This window comes from Coccinella septempunctata, chromosome 2 (assembly GCF_907165205.1).
Source record: "Coccinella septempunctata chromosome 2, icCocSept1.1, whole genome shotgun sequence".
NCBI classification, from domain to species: domain Eukaryota; kingdom Metazoa; phylum Arthropoda; class Insecta; order Coleoptera; family Coccinellidae; genus Coccinella; species Coccinella septempunctata.
In genome coordinates this window covers 7,792,721-7,818,087 of record NC_058190.1, presented here as the reverse complement: position 1 = coordinate 7,818,087, position 25,367 = coordinate 7,792,721, and the positions used below count along the sequence as shown (strand labels likewise).

The window sequence follows — 25,367 nt, the reverse complement described above, 5'->3', positions numbered from 1 at the left end:
ACTTTCATTGGTTGTCGCTAACACCCCAGACACCGAGGAACCTTGTCTTCGGCTCGTAGCTACCAGGGTAGGTTTGCTATTTTCCCTTAAAGAATAGCTGGCGCTCGAGTAACCCGACAAAAAGGCTTTACAACGTAACATAAAAATATCAAAAATTCAAAGAATCCAACCCTTGAAACTAAGTTGGATGCTGTCCAATGAATATTTGAACGTTTCGTAAAATAAAAGTATTCTTCATATTTTCTGGAGTATTTTCTCGTATAATGCGCCGTTTTCGAGTTATGTGATGTTGAAAAATTTTAAAAATTTCTGTGAAATTTGAAAACTTGGGTACTTTGGCTAAATATAACTGTGTTCAAAAGATCCGCTGTGATACAAAAGTGTCACAGATTCAGCTAGTTCTTTTGAAGATAATATTGATTTGACACAGCTCATTATGGAAACTTCAAATGGCTATATCTTCTCATTAGTGCCGAATCGGTAAAAATTTTTTGAGAAAAAAGATTTTTTCCACCTCAAGAATACTGTTCAAATATTTGTACGAGTCAAAGACTCACCCTGTATATGATATCGATTGATGTGATGTATCTAACAATTATTCGAAGAGACAGTATCATTTAAATTGTCAGTATCATGATTTGAAGTAGAATGATATGAAGGGTGCTTTATTTGCGGATGATTTGAATTCTGCAGAGTGAGGAATACAAACAAATGAAGACTAAATTAAATATGTTGCCCACAAACAAATTTAAGGAGCTATGCTGATATTGATGGTAATATTATGGATCCCTCAAGACGAACAAAATATCGTAAACTCAAGAAAATTAGAATAATGTCGAAATAACTTATTGGAAGAAATAATTTTTTAAGAGTAAACCTTTAGTAAGATATACTAAATTACTAAGTATGTGACATATTGTCCACATCAAAGAAGATTCCGTATGGGAACATACAATAGAGAGATATGGGTGTATGGGGGTATAACGCCGGCGTACGCTAATAACGTTATGCGGTACTGGAATAACGTCTTGCGCTATCTGGCTCAGATTTCAGTCGTATGGAAGATACGAATTTGAGTTATTAGCGTAAACAACAGCTGATCGGTAAATGTCAGAGTTTCTTGTCGACGTAGGTGTTTTAAAGCTTTTTTGGTTGATTTTATGCAGTTTTTGTGGATTATATGCGCATATAAGGATGCATATTCACAGGATTTTCATTTGTGGAGTTTGATTAAACTGTATTGAGAAATACCACAGTGATGCTTTCATAATTTTAAAAATTATGGACATGGACATGGCATGGCATGGACATGGATAAGTGGCAACTATAGTCACCAAGAAATACCTAATAGTTATGATTTTGGAATTTAATATTGGAGCCTCATCATATTTTCTGGAGGATATGTAGAGATAATGTGGAATAATTTGTGTACTGCCTTACAGCCATCAAGGCATAAGCCAATGTCCAATCTAGATGTGTCTGTATCTACATTTGGGTCTTAATAAAAAAGCTCGAATTGAACCCTTTTATTTCCTATTGAAGACAAGTTACATCGTCCATAATCAATATGAGATTGAAATAGGTACTCAGAATTAAACACTATATGGAAATTTCTATTTTTACTTGACTTTTCCTTCCATATGAGCCATTAATTGAAGATATACACTTTTACCTTAGGTAACTAGATTATTCTTGAGAAACTCATTTCGTCTCTTCTACTACTATTCTCTTAAAAACAAATCCGAATCAATTCTCACTGCCAATTTAGAGGCCCCTATTTCAAAACATTACCTATTTCTCTCCGAACAAATGGCAAAATAGAATTGCGTAAGGCAAGAAAACAATTTTAACTACGATAACGTCCTACGTTATCCACCCGTTATTCTGAAAATGGAAATACGCATGCGTCGTAACGTTAATAACGCTTGATGTTATTACCGCATGATGTTACAGATGCTTCCATATCTCTCTTATATGATTTTTCTTCCTCCTATTCTAGCATAAAAAGGAGGTTTATGTACCTTATTCTCGGACCAATCTGCATATAAATAATTATGTCAATTGATTTCAATCAAGATTGGGGAATATCGATTGAAATTTATTCTGGGAGGATACTGCATTTTTTAATAAACTTTAGGGTTTTCACTCCCAATCTGGGAAATAAAATCAATTAAAAATGATATAAACGATTTGCTCCTGCGTAAATTCTTGCAGTTATTTGTCAGGAGCACATCAACTATAATAGAAAAAATTGTTGTCTGACAATGAACTGAAAATAAAGAACGTTGAAATTATTATTATCAGGTCACAATTTTATGTTGTAACGTTTCGGAGTCTATATCAACTCCTTCATCAGATGAAAATCAATTTTCGAAAATCTTCTGAACAAAGATTATAGAGTAGAAAGATAGGAAACGAGCTCATATCTCTAGTACTAAAAACCGACTACATTTTGGCAAGTGAAAACACGCGTGACAGTGAGATGGCGCTAACATTGCACTGTCAATACAGGAAAACTTTTTGATAACAGTTTTCTGTTTTTTAATTGAGGGGTGCGAAATTTGAATTCTATTTCTCGTATTGCATTCCAATATTGACTTTGTTTCTATCAGAAAACAAACATCCTGAGCGACAAAACAAAAGTATGGTTTTGCTTTGTGCTCAGGATGTTAGTTTTCATCTAAACATTGTTTGGAATCAATCAACGGATATCAACGAAAAACGCTGTTGGATGTGCTATATGTTTATTTGCAATTCATAAAAAATTTACAAAAATTGAAATAGTGGGCAGTAAATGAAGCTTTAACTAGGACAATAAAGTATATGGTGATCTGCTATACAATAGGTTGTTCTGAATTAATGAACCTAGTTGAATTTGTAAAATATACATATATCAGAAATTAATATGAACCAATATTCAACATACCATCATAGCATACATATTCCAGTTACTTACATATGTAGGTATTATTTAAAGAATTTTCAGAACCACACGTAAAAAAAAACCTTACAGACATATGCAAGACCTGTATGTCAGTAGGGGAGACTAGGGAGCATTGATACATGGGGAGGCTTGATACAGGCTTATATCCGCGATCTGTAGCCGTTTTCAAAAGTATTATACTAGTGAACACTATTCTTTGGCAGAGGGCATTGCGTGACGTTAATATGTAAGGCTAACAGTAGTTTGTTTGTGAAATATTCAACGAAGAGTGTTTCGAGGTGAGAAATTGTAAGTTTTTACTCAAGTTACCTAAGGGTTTTATGATCATGCATTAATTCTTCGGCATAAACAAACATTTCACTGGGAAATATGCAAAAAACTACTCAATTTACCGTTTCATTCGCTTTTCAAAATATATGGGTATAAGATGAAAACATAAATCACTTTAAAAATTGCTTTCAGGGAGGTTTGAGACATTTGTCGTGGGAGGCCTGATACATGTATAATCTTCAAAAAATATTCCGTAGCTAGTTGGATAGGCCTACATGAAGGCGTCTTCACCATCCAACATATCAAAGGGATTTTTAAAAACCGTACAATCCCCATATATTTAACGAGGCCGACTTTTCTTGTGTGGAAGTGACTAACTGACAATTTCCTGATTTTTCTACACCTATAGGACCAAAGCAAGCCAGTATCATTGCTGACCTACCTACTGAGCTGAATAATCCTCTCGATTACTCTCCCAGTACATCGTATCAATCCTCCCATATGTGGGGAGGCTTGAGACAGTTTGCATGTTTTTGTGTTCAACGTTCTGTACAGAATAAGATGTTTATGTTTTGCGACTTCTATATTTATTTTGTTGAACGATTAATTGAAGAATTATATAATATAAGAAAAGTCCTTCTTCTTCATATAATTCCGTTTCCAGAATAAAAATTCCAAAAAACGTATCAACCCTCCCCAGTCTCCCCTATAGTTTCTTGGTGCTTTTTTTATGATCTCCTTATGATATGGTCTCTTCATGACACAATATACAAATTGATTAATGAATGAACAATACACTCACAGCAGGTTTCATAAAACTTTGACTTTCTAAACAACAATTTGACAGTCACTCGGTTCCCAAATGGAAATCAATAAAACCTCTGCATTTCTGAATATATTGAAAGAGTAGCAATTGAGAATCATTGAATGGACCTATAAAGATCATCATTTCCCCTTAATAGGCCGTTCATGCAAGGGATGCTTTCTGCATACAACAATTTACGTCGATGAACAGTTCTCAATTGACCTGCAGTGAAATGTTCATTGCACATGGTGTAGTAAGTAGTGTTTGCTGAATTAATTGTCTTCAAGCTCTGAGAATTTTATCCACTTCGGAGCACTGAAAATTAGAATCAATGAATGACCGATTCACATGTTATGACTTTTAATACTTGCGGTACCTACCATTTTCCTTAGTTGAGTGAAAAACTTAATCACGTAAAATACATTCTATTATTTGATCCACCGTTCTTCACCACTCAATAATTTTCGAACAATATTTTGATGTTTTCACCAAGAAATAAGACAAAAAAATTCAAAAATCAGCAACTAGAACGAGCCAGATAAACAAAAAGCGGAATGAGAATCAAAACATTCAAAACCTCTTTGATCAAAATTGACGTCTGAAATCTTAAAAATTTTATATATTCACCAATTCAGAAGATTTTCGAAAATTGATTTTCGTCTGATGAAGGACTCTGATATAGACTCCGAAACGTTACAACATAAAATAATTTCAACGTTCTTTATTTTCAGTTCATTGTCAGGCAACAAGTTTTTCTAGTTGATTTGCTCCTGACAAATAAGTGCAAGAATTTACGCAGGCAAATCGTTTATTTAATATTTAATTGATTTTATTTCAGAGAATGGGAGTGAAAACTCTAAAAAGTTTATTAAGATTGGGGAAGTTTATCCAGGCTAGAGTCTATAAAAGATTCCCTGAAATTTTCTTTGTTCATTCCTGTATTTATAGTGCTCAAAATTGGTCTTTTTCGACGAAAATTCATAACGTTCTGAATATTTATTCGCGGTCTCTCCACCTGCCAAGAATGACGAGCGCACAATACCCCGATAATCGAAAAGAAAACTGTCATCGTCACCTTCACTTTTTATCGATCTTGACATGCTATTTTCAGTTTCGGCTCAGTTGGAAATTGGAAGGCGCCTTTCCATCCGTATATTGTTGACTGGTTTGCATGTTGAAATTGTAAACTCAAGTCTCATCGCCAGTTAGAGTACGCATTATAAGAATGTGGGGTCGGAACTGACTGACTCGTTGTATAGCTCGACTTCAGCCACAGTTACGAGATTGAGTTTCGCAGAAAGTTCAGGTTTTGACACTAATCGAGCGGCAAAGGAAATAATCATTTAATTATAGGGCATGGCTATGGCTGCGTGGAATCAGAAATTTCTCCGGCTATCTCTCACAGACTCAAGGGATACTTTTTGGGCGGCTCCTGAGAGTATGTAGGCACAGAAGGGAGAACAAAAACTAATCGGCAAATGAAATGCGACAGCTGAAAAATCATTACCTTTCGCCTCTATGGTAATTTTTTCGATCTCTTCTTGCTCTACAGGGTGTGAATGTAAGGCAGCCAAAAAATGTGAGAATAGTAAAGGGTTTACAAATTTTTTTTTTCAATGCTGAGTGTTTCGTTAGGTCAACACCTCGGAAGGTTTTTGCACTTTACGGATACAATGCGATGCCATGGAAATATCGCCATTTTATGAAAGCACCTCTTTTTCTTGAAATTGTAGCTATAACTTCGACAGTGATGCAAAGCACAATTCTGTCGCAACTCAACCAGAATTTTTTTTTTTCTAGAAAATGTTGTGCAGGGTCTGAATAGGAATATGTAAAATTTGCATTTTTTTGACTGATAATTCAGAAAGAGTGACGGCCTCACAAAGTTCTTTTTTATATTGAGTAGAGTGTCAGGTCATTGTCTCCGGATTTTTTCATCATTTTCACGATGCATTGCGTTATTATGGAAATAACGCTATTTTAAGAACAATGGGCGGCTGAAAATAAGAATGCAGTTGTTTATGGTATTTTTGATGGTTTTATACAAAGTTAGAAATGTTTTGAATCGTTCATATCGCTATTATTCAGTTCAACAGAGTTCTTCCTGAGAAAAAAGTGCCAAATATCCATTTTCACGCTTTCCTCTGACTGATAATATCGTGTTTGTAAGAAGATGGATAATTGAGAAGTAGAGTGTTTTCTCATTGTGTTCACTCAGATTGTTGTAAAACTTCTTTTAACTGTTCACCTCATTTAAGTAATTCTCTTTCTAGTCTTCTCAGTCAATTATGGTGCTAATTTGCTCAACTCAAAATGTACTCGAAGTCCTCCCAAAATTGTTAATTTAACCATTTTCATGCTCTTTTCATTATGTATGAGATGGAGAGAGATTTAATGAATTACAATAAATCTTTAAACAGACTTGCAATCCTCAATAGTACTGCTCAGTTATGTTAAGTCACGTCAAATCATTCATTGTTTGCTCAAAAATGTATATTTTATTATATTTTTACAATTTACATCGATTTTCAGACTTCTCTAGATTTTCTCACATGGAAATGGGTATGTAGCACCAGAATTGAATCTTCTCATGTCTTTCTCATTGATAATGGATACTGATTTATTGATTTCTCATGATCATCTCTTTTATTTGAATCAATTTATTTCATTTTTCAGTCAGCTCTGATGGTAACCTCTCATATACATATAACAATATAACATTGATAATGAATACTGATTTATTGTCTTCTCATGATCATCTCATTTTTTATTTGAATCAGTGTATTTCATTTTTCAAGACAACTCTTATGTTCACCTCTTACGTACTAAATACTGTTGTTGAGTTTCAGATGAATGAATCCTCATGTTCTCCAGGGTGGACCCTGGAATTAATAGTTTTCCTTCAGAACACTATATGAACTCCTCAAATATGGTTTAATGTACTCCAGGGTGCACCCTGGAATTAATAGTTTTCCTTCAGAACACGATATGGTTAATGATAAGCCATGATACTAGGAGATACTCTCTCGTCGTGGTTCCACCCTGGAAGGTCTGCTCTGGTAATACACTCGCAATTGGTATGATCTACTCATTATATATTGTACTCTCATTGATATATCCTCATATTCATTCATCGTGCTCGATATACAAGAGCCTTTTGCTCTTCTCGAAACCATTCGATTAGTGGCTTCCCTCATTAATGCTCTTATTTTGTACTTCTCATAATTTATCCATTGTATATTCTATTTTGGGACTTTCTTATTCTGCTTACTTGTAAGAAGTCCGTCTCTGTAAATATTGTATTCATTGATGAATTTTTGCACTCTTCAAGACCAATCTTATATTTATATTAATTATAATATTCTTCCTCTGCTCATGTTTACATTATAATTATTGCTCGACTCACATTTAATGTATTGATCTCTTGTTGACGATCAGACTTAGACAATTTAGTTTTCACCTCTTGACCTGCATCATCAAGTCTTCTCCTTAAAATTCATAATTCTAACCTTATGTTTCTCTGATGGAAAGAGGCTCTTGATTTCAATTTTCATTGATTGCTCTATCACTGTAAACATTGTGTTAATTTTGAATTTATTGAACTTTCTCAAATTCTAAGTCTGACGTCAAGTGACTTCTGATTTGACCTTCTCTGGATTATCTTTGTTTCTAGTTGAATAATGTTTCTCTGAGTCTATAGATGTTGTTAGTATTTGTACTCATTACTGTATTGGCTTCATTCAAGTGACTTATTCATTTTATGATTGTGAACGATATGCAATAAATGTTTTTACACTACCATCTCCAACTCAATTATCTGGTAATACAATCCAATGCTGATTTCTACAAAATCTGAACACCCCCGATTTAGAACAGTAACACAGTTTACAGATTACAACGCCAATTACATAAAATACTGAACCGTTTATTATTTTTAATTGAGGTAAGCACGAATCACCTTTAGACATTACAGAAATTTTTTCAAGAGCGCTGCAGTACCTTCTACAATTCTTCTCGTTTGATATACTACAAAGTGACAACTTGGATGGGTTACCTTTGAATGTTCTAGTAGAAGAGCCAAAATTGAGGCTATTTGGAGCTATTGAACCTGCTACCAAAACTGTTGCACAAGTTGAAATCGAATCACACAAGGTCTATAATAGGGTACAGCTCCTTCGAGGTCAGCTGGTAAATAATGAGCCTGAAACTTTTGAAGATTTTAAAGCTCAAACGAATAATACTAATATGCATCTTTGGTGTCCTTCGAAAACAGATAATGATCTTAGTTTATTTGGTCCCAATTGTGTGTAAACTGAAATTTTCCCACCCTGTAAAACAAGAAGAGTTTTAGAAAAAATACCCTGCGCCAAGCACTTGAAGATAAAGTATCGTGCTTCACACCACTGGCGAAAGATCCAACATCGGCGAAGAAATGTCGAAGTTATAGCAAGAATTTCAAAAACACATTGCACACCATATATGTACAACAAGAAGAGATTTGAAAGAAAAATTACCCTGTGCCAGTGGCATACAGGTGAAGAACAATGCGTTGCATTTCAGGGTTAAAATTCAACATCATCAATGTAATACCGAAGTAAGTAGTCAAACTTAGGCAAATTTCAGCTGTCCCACTTTATTTGCTGCTTAGTTCATTATCATTATATTATATTCAGTTTTCGTACAAACTTTGCCTAGAGAACTCTCTGCTTGGTGAGTTCTCAGTTCTATACAAATCTTCATTAACAAATTTATTGTCTAAGACCTAAGAGGTCTTAGGCGGTCTTTAACAAAAGAAAGCTGACGAACACTTTATAGAGAGGATGAATAGACCGGCCCTTAATAGTGCCCAATCTAAGAGGTAGATGACAAACATGTGAATGCCATCTGCCAGTTAGAGTGCTACCTATGACGGCTCGTCAGGGTATGCAGGGTCGGCCGGGCCGACCCAAAAATAATCGAGAAATAGAAAATAATTATAATTATTTTATTCTTCGAAACTTATTCCAAATGATCAATTTCAATATTCAAATCTCGATTAATTCCCTAGTATAACGTACTACAAACTACAACTTAATTCGATCAACATGATGCCCCAGTCGACTTGAATTACTTTATTTCGAAGTTCTCTTTCCTTACGCTAAACACGCTAGGTCGGCCAGCCGCAGGAGCATAGCGAAACGCTTCAAGTTATGCACCTACGTCGCACGCAGTTATCACCAAGTTGAACTGTACAATACATCGTATTACGTCGCTGCTAGATACATACATGGTCGGCCAGCACGGGTTGGGCCTACCTTGCTATGGTTTGGGCGTTTAGTTTACATATTTCTAGATTTCCTCATTGTCTATTGACTATTGCAAGATATTATATTATCAAATGATTAAATGAATAGTTAATCATTAAATATTATGTCTATTTTAGAAAAGAGTGTATTCGTACCGTTTAAGAGTAGTTCAGTCAATGAAAATATAATATATCTCTAATTATAGTTAGATTTTTTGTTTATTAAAAGAATAGTTGATTTTTGAAAAAGGGTATTCGTACCGTATAAGAGTAGTTTAGTGATTTTTTGACCATAAAAATTCGTAATTCCTAGTGAATTCATAAGGGCACGGTGATTTCGAAGCTTCTTGAATACGCGTAGATCGGCCGGCCGAGCCTCGGAGTGGGGATATAAGAATCGCATCCGCATCGCTGTTCCCATATTATGAATTGAATTAGGTCAGTGTCGTAGAATAAGAGAAAGGGGTGTACGTACGTGTTCATCAGTTTTCTTCGATTCATTTCGTAAATTTTGATAATCTGAGTGGATTCTAAATTTCTTGGATTGTTGAATAATTGGAGTGGTAGCAAATCGAAACAGACTTTGCATATTGCCACAAAATCATATGACAGTAGAAGGAGGAATGGTGAAATAAAGAAAGGAAAAATTAGCACATTATCACTCAAAATCAAAATTGTAGATGTGTTTCAGTGAACTTAAAATTTTGATTCGTATGGACGTTGATGTTTTGTGTTGTAATAAATTTGTTATCGGTATTTACAGAACCCCGAAGAAGAATAAAACTATTATTGAAAAGCTTGGCAAAAACAAAGAAGTGTAGTACATTCTTTCTAAGGTATTAGTTTTTAGAAACGCTGTATTAACCTTTGTTTGAACCCACCATTACTCCACTAACTATTCATACTCCATTCAAAAATTATTGACAATTATTAAAATTTTAGAATTCAAGTTGGTAATCACACGCCCTATGTAAAACTAAAAAATATATAAAAAATGATAATCTGAAGACTCTGAAGTGCAGTTAACACTGAATTTATTGATGAGGAAGCACCTCACCTGCCCCCTTGGACGAGCAGCCTATGTTTTTCAGTCAACATTTCTTCTATTTCTGGGATTATTATTGCAAACAATAAAGCAGGAAAAAAAATTTCAAAAGCACCAAATCAGCAAACCAAAGTTGGAGTCTATTGAAGCTTTAGTTAGTTTTCGAAACCTAGAATGGAAATGTCTGACAACCTTATACAATACTAATGGAAAATTAATATCATTAAAACAAACATGCAAGACTGAATACTGAAAATGAATGTTCCATTCATGAGTCCACTATATCTCTACGACAATCGATTCTTGTGTACGACGCGACGGCATAATAATGGACTTGATTTATTTAGGGAAATCGAATATTTCACGCAAATTATAGCAAAGATACAGAACGCACTCATATACAGAGTGAGTAATAAGTAACGCTCAAAATTCATATATTCGGTATATTGAGAAACTAAAAACATAAAACAGATTATAGCATTTTCACAAATATGAGTTCTCATACTACGACACGTGTTTCGCCATCACATCTTCATCTAGCATCTTCAGGTGGGTGAAGGTAAACTTACATACTCATATTTGTGAAAATCATAATAATCTGGTATTAGTTCGATCGAGATTCGCAGTGAGGAGTGGAGTGGAATATATCAAGACAACAAAAGGTAGCAATCTCAGATTTATCACTTATTAGAGTGGATTCTGTTTCCAATACTCAGCTGAGAACTGTTAGAGACCATATATTATGTTATGCCAACAAAATTCTTCAAGAATATTCACTTCTGTGCATGTAGTTTTATTGGTTAGATATTATTATTAAGAAGAGTTTTTTTCAATTTTCTCTCAAAAATGCACTCGGAAATTTTATCTCTTCTCCTTTTCTTTCCGATACCAAAAGACTCTTACACTAGCGCACACTTCCACATTTCACAATGGTCATATGTTGTTCTATTATTCTCTTATCAGAAATCGAAAATATTAAAATTATTCTAATCATCTGTCACCAGGAACTAATTTAAATCAAAATTTCGTCATCCTATGATCGCCAGCGCGACTATTGGCAAAAACATGAACTACCCTATTGGTACATATTTCAGGTGACAAAAAATCTATGGTCTCAAAGCAGCGATCGTTCTCCTTCTCTCTACTCTGCATACTTTTCCAGTACGCATTTCAAGTCGGAATGAGTCACTTGCCCAAACGGCGCTTAAAAGAAATAGCAGGGGTCTTCCGGCACTCAAATATTATAGAAATAGTACATTGTTTACCGGCTGTGAAGATTGTTAAGTCGAGTTACACCAGGAATGTGGCTTTTCCTACGAGGTAAACATACTTTTTTTCCGCAAACCGTTCAAAACTTGACAGATATCAATTGATTTAGAAAAAATCGCAAATTATTTTATGCATGAATAAATGGTGCTTTGAAATTTGCAATAAAATAGTTTGCGTTTCTATGGAAACGTATTAATGTTGAATTTCCAAACTTGACGCATATATAGTCCATTCAAGAACATAGATAAACACTATAGATGGGAAACTCTCAGATAAAATTTTGTTACGAAGAAAAGCGCCATCTCTTAAACGTCAGCAAACTAATCTCGATTAATTTGTCGAGAGCGCTCTTTACGCTTTGATAAGGTAATTTTATTTTATTTTATTTGGAGACAACTATGAAACATATATAATACTCTGAGTTTATACATACATTTATTAGATGAAATGTTCACATATGATAATTGAAAAACAATAGAATATATGATTGATAAACAAACAAAAATCAGTTAAATGAAACTTATCTATCTTTTATGAGCTGAAATACCTCAAATTCGGACAAGATTTCAAGCGCTTCATGAGAAAATCATACCTCTTCTTTGGTACTACATCCTACGTAATCAGAAAAGATTTATTCTTCGAATTCCTAATAGTCCGGCTTCTGAAGAATTATGCCAACCATAACTCTATAAGGAACCATAAGAACAGGCAATTTTTTCTCTCTTCTTTCACTTTTACTCGTTGCTCTTGAATTTAGGTACACAACAATATTTCTTCCCAACGAAAACTTGTAATAAAATGAACGAACAAACTTGAAATCGAATGTTGATCATTTGACATATCAATTTCACACACAAGCGCAGAATCAAAGATCAACTTAGTCTATGCTACAAAGTCACTCTAGTTTATGCGCAGAATTATCAGCGTAGGAAACTAACATTTTTTCATATTAATTCGCTGACCTTTCAGAGATGGCAGCAGTTCATTCGGTTCACGTCATTACTGAGGGAGTTTCACCCCCCTGTTCAAGAATGATTGACATCCCAGTAGGACTTGAAAGTTCAGAGGCAGCTTAATATCTGATCATAAAAGAGCTTCAATAACTTCTGTAGTTTTAATCACAGAACTGGAATAAACAAATATTACCTAGAAAAGCATTTGAAAAGAAGAAATATTCTAATTCAGAGTATATTAATCTGCATTCAGAATTGATAGAATAATGTTTCCAATTTGTACGAATGAATTAAGGACATAAACAGCAGTACAAAATCCAAATTATCGTCAGTCAGTGGTTCAGTGCATAGATTCACTTATAATAGATCACTGTTCATTTACAATAACAACCTGAATTCCGCAACACAAAATCTCAACTTATGGGCTATTACTAACTGAAATTCAATTTTCCATAGCCACCCAATATGTCAATAATTCTTGAATGGACTATAAATTTAATTGCTGGTGTTTTCGAAAACAAAACTGAGCTGGTCGAGTTTGTGAATACTGCTTCATTAGAACTATTGCCAAGAAAATCAAGACAAAAGTACAAATGCATTTAAATGTTTTATGGACTATCCCAAGAGTAAAAAACACAGTTTAATTCCATAGAAATCGTAATATAAACCTATTATTATTATTCTAGAATGCTAAGCCAGTGGTAAGAAATGCGGCGAAAAACTGACAGTGGTCGTTAACTGCTTTTTCTTTTCATTTCGATCGAGCACATCATCATTCCCTTATTATACCTACAACGACAAAGTTCTCACCTCCAAAATTTCATCCCCAACTTGAATACCTCCCGTCTTGAATGCGGCTCCTTTTGGGTTCAAACCACAAACGAAGACGGCCATGCAGTTTCGATCTTTGTGGCCAGCCAAACTGAGACCCAGACCTTGGCTGCTTCGCTCCAGCTGTACCATAATTATAGAGTGCCCCAGATTGGCGTATTTCTTTCTCACTTTATCTGAAAGCAAAAACGGATTTTTTGTTAAAGCTATATATACGAGGATATATTGAAAAATTCTTAGCCTACTATAGAACCGAACAAAATTTCAATGTCAACATATTCTCCTCTTAATTGGATACATTTATTACAGCGAACCTGCAACGTCTCTACTCCTTTAAAAAAAATGTTTCTTCTTGCTCTGCAAACCATAGACCTCACACAGGTTTTATAACCTTCTCGGGGGAAGAAAATTTAAGAACTTTTTTAAGTTTTTTTCAGTTGAGGAAATAGATGCTAGTCGGAGAGCCAAATCTGGTGAATAAGGGGGGTGTTCAAGTAATTCAAACCCTAAATCACGAATTTTTTGCATGGCAACATGAGATTTGTATGCAGGGGCGTTGTCCTGCAAAAACAAAACACCTTTCGATAGCTTTCCGCGTCTTTTCTCTTAAATTTTTTCCCGTAGAGTGGTCTGTTATGTCGAATAGTAATCTCCGGTTATTATTCTACCCTTATCCATCATGATTACTCCAAGGTATTTCCAAAAAAGTGAAGCAAGAACTTTTCCAGCAGATTTTTGGACACGAAACTTCTTAGGTCTTGGAGAACCAGAGTGTCGCCATTCTATCGTCTGTTGCTTTGTTTCTGGATCGTAGAAATGTACCTTAGTCTCATCCATAGTAACAATTCGGTTTAAGAAGTCTACATCGTTTTCAAATCGAGCACAGATCGAACGCGATGCTTCTACCCTTGAACTCTTTTGGTCAACATTCAAACATTTGGGGATACATTTTGCAGCAATTTTTCTCATGCCCAAATTGACGTGAACTGAATGATGAACGCATTCGTATGAAATATTCTGTTCTTCAAATATCCGTTTTAGCCCAATTCGACGGTTTGATAAAATCATGTTATGAACTGCATCGATATTTTCGGAGACTGACACAGAAACTGGCCTTCCCGATCGGTCATCATCTTCAATGGAAAATTTAATTTGAAGCCTACAGTCCAATATTTCACGGTCGCATACGTGGCACATTGATCATCAACGGTATTAAGCGTATCTTCGTAAATCTGCTTACCTGTTAACACTTTTAAATACAGGTACTTGATGATACTCCAATTTTTCGATTTCCACAATTTCGGTGGACATCTTCTTTCTATTAATTTATTGCATAACTCTGGTTTACTTTTTTGACCGCAAACTTCACACTGACACATCTAATGAGTTATTATTCGTTGCTATGGTAACGCAAAATCTTTTTGTATGCATGGAACTGGTCTAGGCTAACAAGATATCAATAGGTTTGTTCGTAGAGTGGTTCACAACGGTTTTGAACTGTACAGAGCAAGCGCAATTCCATTTTAGGGGGACGAAAATCCATTTGCGCTTGCTCTGTACAGTTCACAACCGTTTTGAACCACTCTACGAACAAGCCTAATACATCCTCGTATCATGGCGAGTTTAGGTTTATATTGCCCAATTTTGATTTAGGTTAGTTTTTAACTAACCACATGTACAGGATTTTTCTAAATTGTTGGTACAAACGAAAAGAGGACATACCTTGAGCAATTCTAAGAAAAAAAGTCTCATAAACATATGGGACCGCAAATTATTCGTTTTCAAGATAAAGGGAGTTAGATTAGAATTTTTTCAAGTTTTTCTCTTATAGTACCTACACTTCATAAGATATTCAAATGAAATTTGGTATACATGTTATGATTGCTAGTTCACACCAGGTGACGTGCCAATTTTGATAGAATATCAACGGGGTGATATTTTTTTGGAATAGTGTCCCTTGTGTTCCGCCAGGAATTTTTTTGGTGAGCCACTGTTAATTTGAAAAAATCTGAAAAGAAGCTTTATTTCTATACTAAACTTTATGGTCTCTTGTAGTTTTGTCGTATCTGCTACCGATTTCGGGAAACAATTTATTTCAACGATTCTCTCGAAATCCTCAGGAAAATTGGCAATTAGGACGCATAAACAAAAGAATTTAATCTAAGCAAAAAAGTCATTGTCTGAACTGATATATTGTTATAAACCAGCCGAAAACTAATATAATATGAGCTCTATAGGATAATAAGTTTAATCTTTAATCGAAATCGTTCGTAAACAATGGTAGGTACTGTTATGGTTTGAGTTTTCCCAAAATAATATTGTTGAGTTTAGTTTGTTCAATGAGTATTAGGAAGTAGAAAAAATTTATGTTAATTTAAAGGAAATTTATTCATCATAGATGCTGCTATTTTAGGATATTTTTGATGACATGGAAAGAAAAAAAATAATGGAGAGTAGTCAGTCAGAATTATTTTTTGAAGAAAATCACTCCTTGAATAAAATAAGTGAAATAATTTGCTTCTTATACGTTAGGATTCTGTTGATGGAATCAACAATATAATATAAAATAATGATTAAAACGGATTATAACAAAATGGCGCCCAACGTGGGGCGATTTGAGCTATATAGAAATACTCAAAATATGCAATCCAGAGTCAAGGCTCTATTTGGGGAAAAAGAGGAAGAAACAAGTAGGTACACAAAAAAGCAAACAGACGAATATATTGGATTTTCTATTGAAGATGAGGGAAAATATTAACAAGAAATTCCATGAACAGTCTAAGAAACTCGCTGAACATTCTAAGAAACTAGATCAACCATTCAAGAAATTGGATGAAAAATTTGAGAAATTTTTGTCAGAATGGTACGGAAAAAGAAGGAGAAATTAAAGAATGTGCAGAGATAATGGAAAGAAAAAAAGAATTATTACAATATCAATGGAACGAACAGAAAAGAAACGAAATCAGGAGGAATTAGATTCTAGAAAACATTAAATTCGAAAACAGGTACAGGAACAACTGGATGATGTCATAAATGAAATAAAGGAGAATGATGAAAAATAAAATGAAACATCAGAAAGAGTCATGCTCAAAAAAATCATACGTCAGAAATAATAAAGTTAGGGGATAAAAAATGGAATTGGAATGGAAAAGTAAAAGGAAAATATACTGTACTAGCGCCTTGCTAGTTTAGTTGGCCCAATGAGTATTAAGAACTAAGAAGAAATTTTTGTTAATTTATAGGAAATTTATTCATCATAGATGCTACTGTGTGTAGTGTTGGATGGCATGGAAAGAGAAAAATAATGGACAGTTATCAGTCAGAATTATTTTTTGAGAAAAATCATTCCTTGAATAGAATAAGTGACATAATATGCTTTTTATAAGTTACGATTCTGTTGATAGAATCAACAATATAATATAAAATAAAGATTAAAACGGATCGTAACAGTACCTACCTTCTATTATTTTCATTTTTGCCAAAGCTTTGTTCACATTCGAAAATAAGAAAAACTTCTTTGCGTCAAAGAAAATGTTCAGAACTTTCTCAAAATAACGTCATTTTAAAGATAGTATTGGCCCCTATTATAGTGTGTGAAATGATAATGTAACAGTTACTTATAACCTTTCAGTTCGTTCACGTAATATAGGATTTGCGCGCATAGTTCTATATAATCATGTCTCCAGAGCCTTATCTTCATGTATTAGAAGTTTTGATGGAAATGTTTTGGGAAAATTAGATATTATATAAGAGCTCATCATAATTTCGTGTAACTAAATGAATATAAATTAGGGCTACTGCCGAAGTTACCCTTCGTGCTTGCTTTGCATAAGAAGCAGAAATAATAACATTATCTAAAAATCATGTTCTCTCCATAATCGTCTATCTGGAAATAGAGTTAGTAGAAAATATAGATCAATATCCACTTGACCTAATTGATTCACCCAATTCAGCTATATTCAATCGATCTCATTTATACCACGAAGGGATTGGTCACGACTGTATCATGTGGGTATACATAAAACGTGAGCTGGAGATATTTTATTGATATTATACAACTGAGGATCTCTTGGGGAAAATGAAGAAAATAGCTATAAATGATTTTACTACTTGCGAGCATATTCAGTTCACGTTTACTTCCATTTGGATGAGAGTTAATTAATCCAGATATGCATTTCCACCAATAAACACAACAGATAGAAGTACCATACTTACGTAGACACAATGAAAAAAGTGGATCTACCTTTGAAGTGAATTAACACGATGCGACCTCTACCATACCGCGACTGCATGTCGTGGTATCTACGTACCAAAAAGTACAGGGTGTCAAAATTGAAGTGTCCCTATACCTTATTGTGGAAACTGAAGTAGCCAGAAGAAAAATTGGAATACAAAACTTCTGTCATCGATGGAACTTTGATTTTTTTATAACCAACCTTGATAAAGAGTGCTCCCTTTTTCCCTGTTGGTATCAACTTTCTTTTTTTAAGTAGAAATACCCTTTATATTATTACATTTTTCAATTCCTTGTAAAACATTGAGGTAACTTTGGTATAACAACTACGGCCCTATATAGCACTGTTTCTGAGATATTCGACTTTTTCCTAATATTTTGACAGTTGTAGGTGCTCACCAAAATAGCCGATACTAGTTTTCTAATGAATGCATCAAAACCAAATTTTGCCCAACTCTTGTCAACACACTGGATCATACGTTGCATCTGTATTTTTAGCAATCTGTTATATAGGGTCTTCAAAAATTGATGTTAAAAATGCCAATAGAAGTTCAATCATAACTCAATTTTTTCAGATGGCAACCTATATTTTTTTCTTGTTCATCATGTAGAGCAGGTAAAAATGAGTAAAAAATTCATGTAAACTTTTTCTGTAACGTGAATAGTTTCAGAAATATGGACGAAAAAGTGCATTTTCCCGTAAGAACCAACGATAATTAATTAATTAAGCTGATAGAACATGTTAACTTTTGAAACTGGATCTTATCTATTTGTGTATTTTTGAGTTTTTTTTTGGGTTGTGAGACAATTACTTGATTATTTTGAGAAAAATATATCTATTAGTCAAGTCCCCCTTTAAAAGGAATAATTCAATTTTATTATGAGCGATTACCGATTATGATTAAAAGAGTCTTTTTGACTTTCACTAGTCAATCTAGTTGATTAATGGTGGTATTCTGCTTTCATCTGTAAGCCAATCTGTAACTTTTCATAAGCTTATAGGAAAATTGCAATTCTGGACGTTTTTAGTGATCTTTATAACTTACAGGGATCCGTAACTATTTACGATAAGTAGTTCAAAAGTAAAGAAGATAGTAATAGGAACATTTCCAGAGTTGCATTATTTACGAATCTGTCAATCGGACATTTACAGATCGATCGTACGCTACAGATTTGTAACTTACAGATGAAAAGCAGAATACAACCATAAATTCAGTAAAAAAATCAAAGCCAACTATATAGCAGCACTACAAAATCATAATTATCATTGGTTCTTACTAGAAAATGACGTTTTCGTCCATATTTCTTGAACTATTCACTTTACAGAAAAAAATTCGATACATTTTTTCTCATTTCAACCTGTTCTACATTATGAATAAGAAAAAAATACAGGTTGCTATTCGAAAATAACTTATGATTGAACTTCTGTTTGAATTTTTAACTTTAATTTTTGAAGACCCTGTATTGCCCAAAAAACGTGATAGTAAGGACGAAGCTGTATCGTCCAAAGATGCCCACATTTTTTTTTTGACAAGGAATCAATCCTAAAGTTTTTTCGAAACAATTTTCTCATTTACACCAGGTATATACAATAAATCTTTGAAATAAAAAGTTATTTGTTGGGTAAGATACTTGAGTGATATGCAAGGTACACCTTTTTTTTTTGGTTTTATTGATTTTATTGCAAGAATTGTAGATCCTCATTAATCCTTCAGCTTTTTCAATATTCGGATAAATATGGAGCTGAAAGCTTCCTCGACTTCAAATTATCGAAAACCCACTTCCACTGATTTTTTACTACATAGTATCAGTCTCCACCCTCAAAAAATCAAAATCTCAAAAAATTTCATAGACTTGTACACATAACGATTATTCTCTATGTTACTTTCGCCAAAAGTTACGAAGAATAAATAATAACATTCTAAAATAACAGCTATGAACCAAACTCGGAACCAAATATCTTGGTGGATTGATTTTTAAAGAACCACACAATTTATTTCACTCATTTACCCGCTTTCACATTGGAAAAACCCGTGGATTCTAACGAGAATACTAATGCAGCCCAAATCAATACCAATATTGATAAGTAATCATATTTGTAAAGAATTAAAACATGAGATTAACACTATCTGTACTAACAAGAAAAATTTGGGTTCACACTTGCTCAATAACAATGAAAATGAAGGGTATCTACAAAATTCATTGCCGCATCAGGGTGGGCAAAATTCGATGGGATTGAATAGCAGCCCTGTAAGGGTGAGAGCTAGGGAAAAATGGCACCTTCTGACCTCGAATTTCGAAAGATGGACAATTGCCAAAACCGCATCCCTCTATCTTGATTTGTTCTCAAGTTACCTATGAGTGAAAACTCATTTTTCTGCTCTATGAATTGGTACCTCTATTCCATATAGTTTCAGTGATATCGAACAACAGAAGTTACAATCTACAGACACTTTTTCATGTAGTCAAAGATTTATATTTATTTTTACATATTCCAGTCCCATATTTTTTTTTTTTATTCAGAATATATGATATAAGTCGTGTCTCTAATGATTGTTCTTCCGATAACAACAAAAAATCTGGTTCGGTCAAGTTGCCAAGTTATTTCCATTGATATTCCAGAAGATGCTCGGAAAATGAGAATTTCTTTGACTACTTCATATTTGTCCAAACTAGTACTAGCACAGCCGTCTTTATTTGTGGAAGTGTTGGAAAAGGCTGGGGTACTAGTATATTTACATTATCTACTACATAGTTGAGAAGGTTGCGGAACAAATTCAGTTGAATCCAGGTTTATAACACTTCCTGACAGTGATGCATTCCATATTTGAAAATTTTTCATCGTTCTGAATATACGGAATGAAAGTGATCTTCATATTAGTAATAGATATAACAATGAGGTTTTTTCTTTGAAACATACAAATTGTTGCAATATGAATATCTAAATGATAAACCTTAGAAAATCCACTTAAGGCAAAGCCTGTGTGTGGAAACATTTAAAAACATGGCACAATACATGGAGCACTTAGGGACACGACGTAAATTATATATCCTGCATCATAATAAAATATGGCACTGGAATATGTAAGAATAACATAAGGTTTTTATTTACAAAAAAAAGGGAAAAGTTACCAGTATATCATTGGAGTGGCGGACTGAAAAAAAACTTTGAATACGCAACTGAAATTAACATGAAAAAGTATTTCGATATCACTGAAACTTATCGAAGTAGAGGCACCAATTCAAAGAGCCGAAAAATGAGTTTTCACTTATAACATGAAAACAAATGAAGATAGAAGGATGCGGTTTTGGCCATAATCCATCCTTTGAAAATCAAGGTCGAAAACGTGCCATCTATTTTTCCCTAGCTGCCATTTAATCTCATAGAATTTTGTCCCCATCCCCCTGTACCTACATCAAAAATGGTCATGTGAATATTATAATATGAGACTCTAGACTCTAAATTAACTTCAGAAAGGTATACTATCCTAATGGATTAACTACTGGTTTTCATGACATTGTATCAGAAAAAAACCTTCATTAAATTACACTTAAATAAAAATTTGGCATTTAGTTAACAAGAGCGAAAATTAAAAAAAAAATTGAAATAACTTTAATTTCAGTCGCTCGAAACTTCATCTACGACTAGTTGAATTTTCGTTAATCCGCACAACTTTTATCCGCTTATCACTTAAAATTTTGCGCTGTGAATTTAATTCTTCTAAGATGTGATGAATACATAACACAAACTCATATCGATAGCCTCATTATAAACTGGAGAACAATAATTTTAAGATTGGGTAACTTTCTATTCCAGAGAATGAAAAACTTATAATTGTTTGTGAACAACCCTAAATTTGTGTATTTCTGTATTTTTTGCTGCTCCCGCTCTTATTCCTTTCAATTGATTCTTTAGATATCTGATGAACCAGCTGAAAGCTGCCAATATTAACAGGAGACAACAGAGTGTACATTACAATTTGGAACTTTATCAAACATGCCTTAAAATACCAATTAAAAAGTGTTTCAACTTGTCAGAGATGATCCTGCTGCAGAAAGAATATTGAAAAATATTTAATTCGACTCCAATATCAATATATGATATTGAAATTATTATTCTTGATAATCCAGACTTGATTCGATGTTTCTTTAGCGGTTTCTAGATAAATTATGAAATGCACTGAGATCGAACAAGTGGGATAAGAACTCACCCAGTTCATATTCCGTTTCTTGATCCTCAGCTATCGGTTCCATCCTGCCATGGCATTTGTCTGCCAACACTACCGTCGCTTGCCACCAGAACCATTTCCTTCAAGATAGCAACACGAAAACTCAACAGAATCAACCGTAGCACACATAATCCACACGCGAAAGATTCCAGTGCACAACACAACAACCAAGTTTGATATCCACTATCGATTTCACGGATAACTCGATGTGCGTACCTGTGACCACGTTATCTGCTTGTTTCATCATCCACCAGTATCACTCAATTCATTCATTAAGACTGACATATTAATTATTCATTATGAGACGTAAAACAGGATCGATTATATTTATTTATCGTGGATTCGTGACGTCATTACCACAGTTTTATTCTGGAATGCCGAGCCATTAATGCTTTCGTAAATTGGAAATTGTGATTTCAATTAGTTTCGAACGCGTTAGTTCGGAATATAAGTTTATTTTTGCGACTAGTCTGATGTTCTGGCTATTCGAAAGGCTGGATAGCGTATGTATGTGTATAAAACTATGTAGTTGATGCGTAGGTGGGCATCTAGTGAGATCGAGGAGATTTATTGCTCTGTTGATGGGCATTCCATATTCTCAAAGGAGCATCGGATATTTCCTGATTTATATGCAATATTTTTAGAACGCCTTAGATTGATCACATCCGAGTTATATAGTTGTGGTTGACGATTTCTGTTATCTATAGATGTACAAATACTACTTTATCGAGAAAGCAATGTCAACGAAACACAAAACGCGGTTTATTTCACGTAAAATACAAGGTCATTTTTTCTCAACCCGATCAAACTTATACCTACGGAGAATTTGCACTCAAAAGATATTGTAATAAATGTCTGCACCTGAAAATCTATAGTATATAACATTACTAGCCATTACTCCTTGAGCCAGTAAAACCCGTTACCTTGCGTGTATTGTTTTATATTTTATTTGTTTCTCATTTGTAAAAAGGTTAGATAAATTCCAAAAAAATCTCAATAATTTGTCGCAAATGTCGTAAGCTATGGAAGCGTTGCCATGAACATGTCTGTTTATTTTTCTTTACATTTGTTTTGGCGACAGCGAAAATGAATATACCAAAAGAAATAATTGAGGCAGCCAGCAGTGTAGCTTCAAGTTTATTACGTGCAAAATCAGCTTCAAGGTACGAGCGAGAATACGACGACTTCAAAAGTGGCAAAACAAAAATTGTGTGATTGGGGTAACTGAAGATGCTTTGTTGGTCTACTTGAATCAACTATCAGCTAGATTCAGCCCTTATACTATATGGGCAAAATGGTCTATGCTGAAAAGCTGCTTGGAAATGAAAGAAAATGCCCCTGTTCCCAGGTTTGTCTTCCTTAAAAAATTTATTGAAAAATATGACGTTTAGTTGTCATTTGCAGATTTCAAAAGGTAATAACATTTCTGAAACGTAAAAATGAGCGTTATACGCCAAAAAAGGCCAAGGTATTAAGTAAAGAAGAGGCTGAACAATTTGTTTTACATGCTCCTGATGACCAGTGGTTGCTGGCGAAAATTGTAACAATATTTGGGATTCGAAATTGGGATCATAGGGATAGGACAAAAACCATTAAACAGATTCTTCAACAAGGACGTGAAATCACTCAATTAATATTTGGGATTTTTGGATGTTGTCGCTGTGACGAAATTCTCTCTTTAAACATGAATGATGTAGAAGATATGGGAAAATACGTTATTGTGACATTGCGGCAAACAAAAACTTTAACAACAAGAAGATTCACCATAACCGATGATGCATGTTATACAGGAAATATGTAAATCTTCGGCCTCCTGGAACAGAAAGCCTAAGATTTTTCTTGACATACCGACATGGAGAGTGCATTTCCCTTAATGCTGGCCAGCACACTATTGGTGGTGTCCCAAAGCAAATAGCGAAATATTTAGGTTTAAAAGACCCAGAATTATACACCGGCCACTCTTTTCGCAGAACTGGAGCCACTATGGTTGCGGATTCGGGTGGAGATATTTTAGCACTAAAGCGTGCAGGAGGGTGGAAGAGCACCGAAATTGCGATGAGTTATGTCGATGATTCGGTCAACAAAAAAATCGAAATGTCTAGCAAATTATTTGGTAGTAAGGAGAGTACAAATGTTCTGCAGTCCTCGAGTTCAGCAGTTTCTGAGTCAACAGATGGTTCATCATCATCAGTATCAACTCTTTCATCATCAAAAATCTGATGTGTTACTGGAAATAACAATTGTACCATGATTTTCAACATATATAACGATAAAACAAAATTTTCTAATGTAAATAATACTACTAACTTGTAAAAATTTTGCAAGTTAACTGTCAGTTTTACAAGTTAGTGACTTGATGGAATATACTTTCTTGATTAATATTGTGTTTTTGGAAACTGACGTTTACAAATGAGAAACAAATAAAAAAATTTTCATGTCTTTGTCACTTCCGGTTATAACGGAAATTGCTGTCAACTTGATTTTTTCAAATGGTATGCCGAATGAATCATCCATTTTTGGATCTCCATCAATGATATTCTGGTGCTTCCAAGATATATTTGAGCTTTCAGACAAATATTTCCTTTTCATGTTGTGCGTGTTCACTCTAATTTTAATGAAAATTTTCTGCTCTAGAAGGAATCAAATGAAATCCGTTAATTTGAGGTCATTTGATTGAAAGCAACCAATCAGAACAACATTATACTGAAAACAGATCCCATGGGCTGTTTTCACTCTATCACGTTGCTATGAAGACAATTAGATTATTTATTTCGATATTGACGTTTCAAATATTCAATCAAAGATTATAGAGTAGAAAGATAGGAAACGAAGCGACTAAGGTGATGTGTTTCAAAAGTGTTTTTAAGTACCCAAGACTAGTTAAAATATTAATTCAGGGACATTTGCAGAAACGTATTAAATTTTGTGAGATTTCAGATGGCCATTTTGATCGAAGAGGTACCGCCTTTTATTTATAAAGCTCGTTCTAGTTGCTGATCATTGAAATTTTTGTCTTGTGTATGGTGATGAACTGTGGATCAAATAAAAAGAAAAATGGGAGTTTACGTATTAAAACTGGTAACATGTGACTCGGTCATTCATTGATTTTTATTTTTAGTGCTATGAAGTGGATAAAATTTTCGGGGCGTAAAGGCTTGCGAATAATACTGACTACACCATGCACAATGAACATTTTACTGCAAATCGATTGGGAAATGTTCACCCACGTAAATTGTTGTATGCAGGAAGCGTCCCTTGCATGAGCGGCCTATTAAGGGGAAATTATAACTTTTATCCGTCCATTCAAAGATTATCAATTACTACCCCTTCACTATATTCATAGTCCAAGAGCTGGCAGCAAAAACAACTACCTCATGAGTTACCAAATGTTTGGTTTGGCATTTTGGTTCATTTTATTAATGTGAACTTGAAACCGTCCGTCTGCCGTTCGTGAGTGGTCGCCTTATTGGATAAGACAAATTGAAAAGATGTGAAAAAATCGA

At 34.1% G+C, this 25,367-nt stretch overlaps 1 protein-coding gene across 4 annotated transcripts in view; it reads right to left on the bottom strand.

Moving 5' to 3' along the window:
- LOC123308260 (inaD-like protein) overlaps positions 1-25,367 on the bottom strand; it is a 370,976-nt gene that overhangs the window by 134,299 nt on the left and 211,310 nt on the right. For all 4 annotated transcript variants that reach the window (XM_044890846.1, XM_044890847.1, XM_044890848.1 and 1 more), the window contains exon 20: positions 13,381-13,577. In XM_044890846.1, coding sequence (XP_044746781.1) covers positions 13,381-13,577 — 197 coding nt within the window. The remainder of the gene's footprint in view (positions 1-13,380; positions 13,578-25,367) is intronic.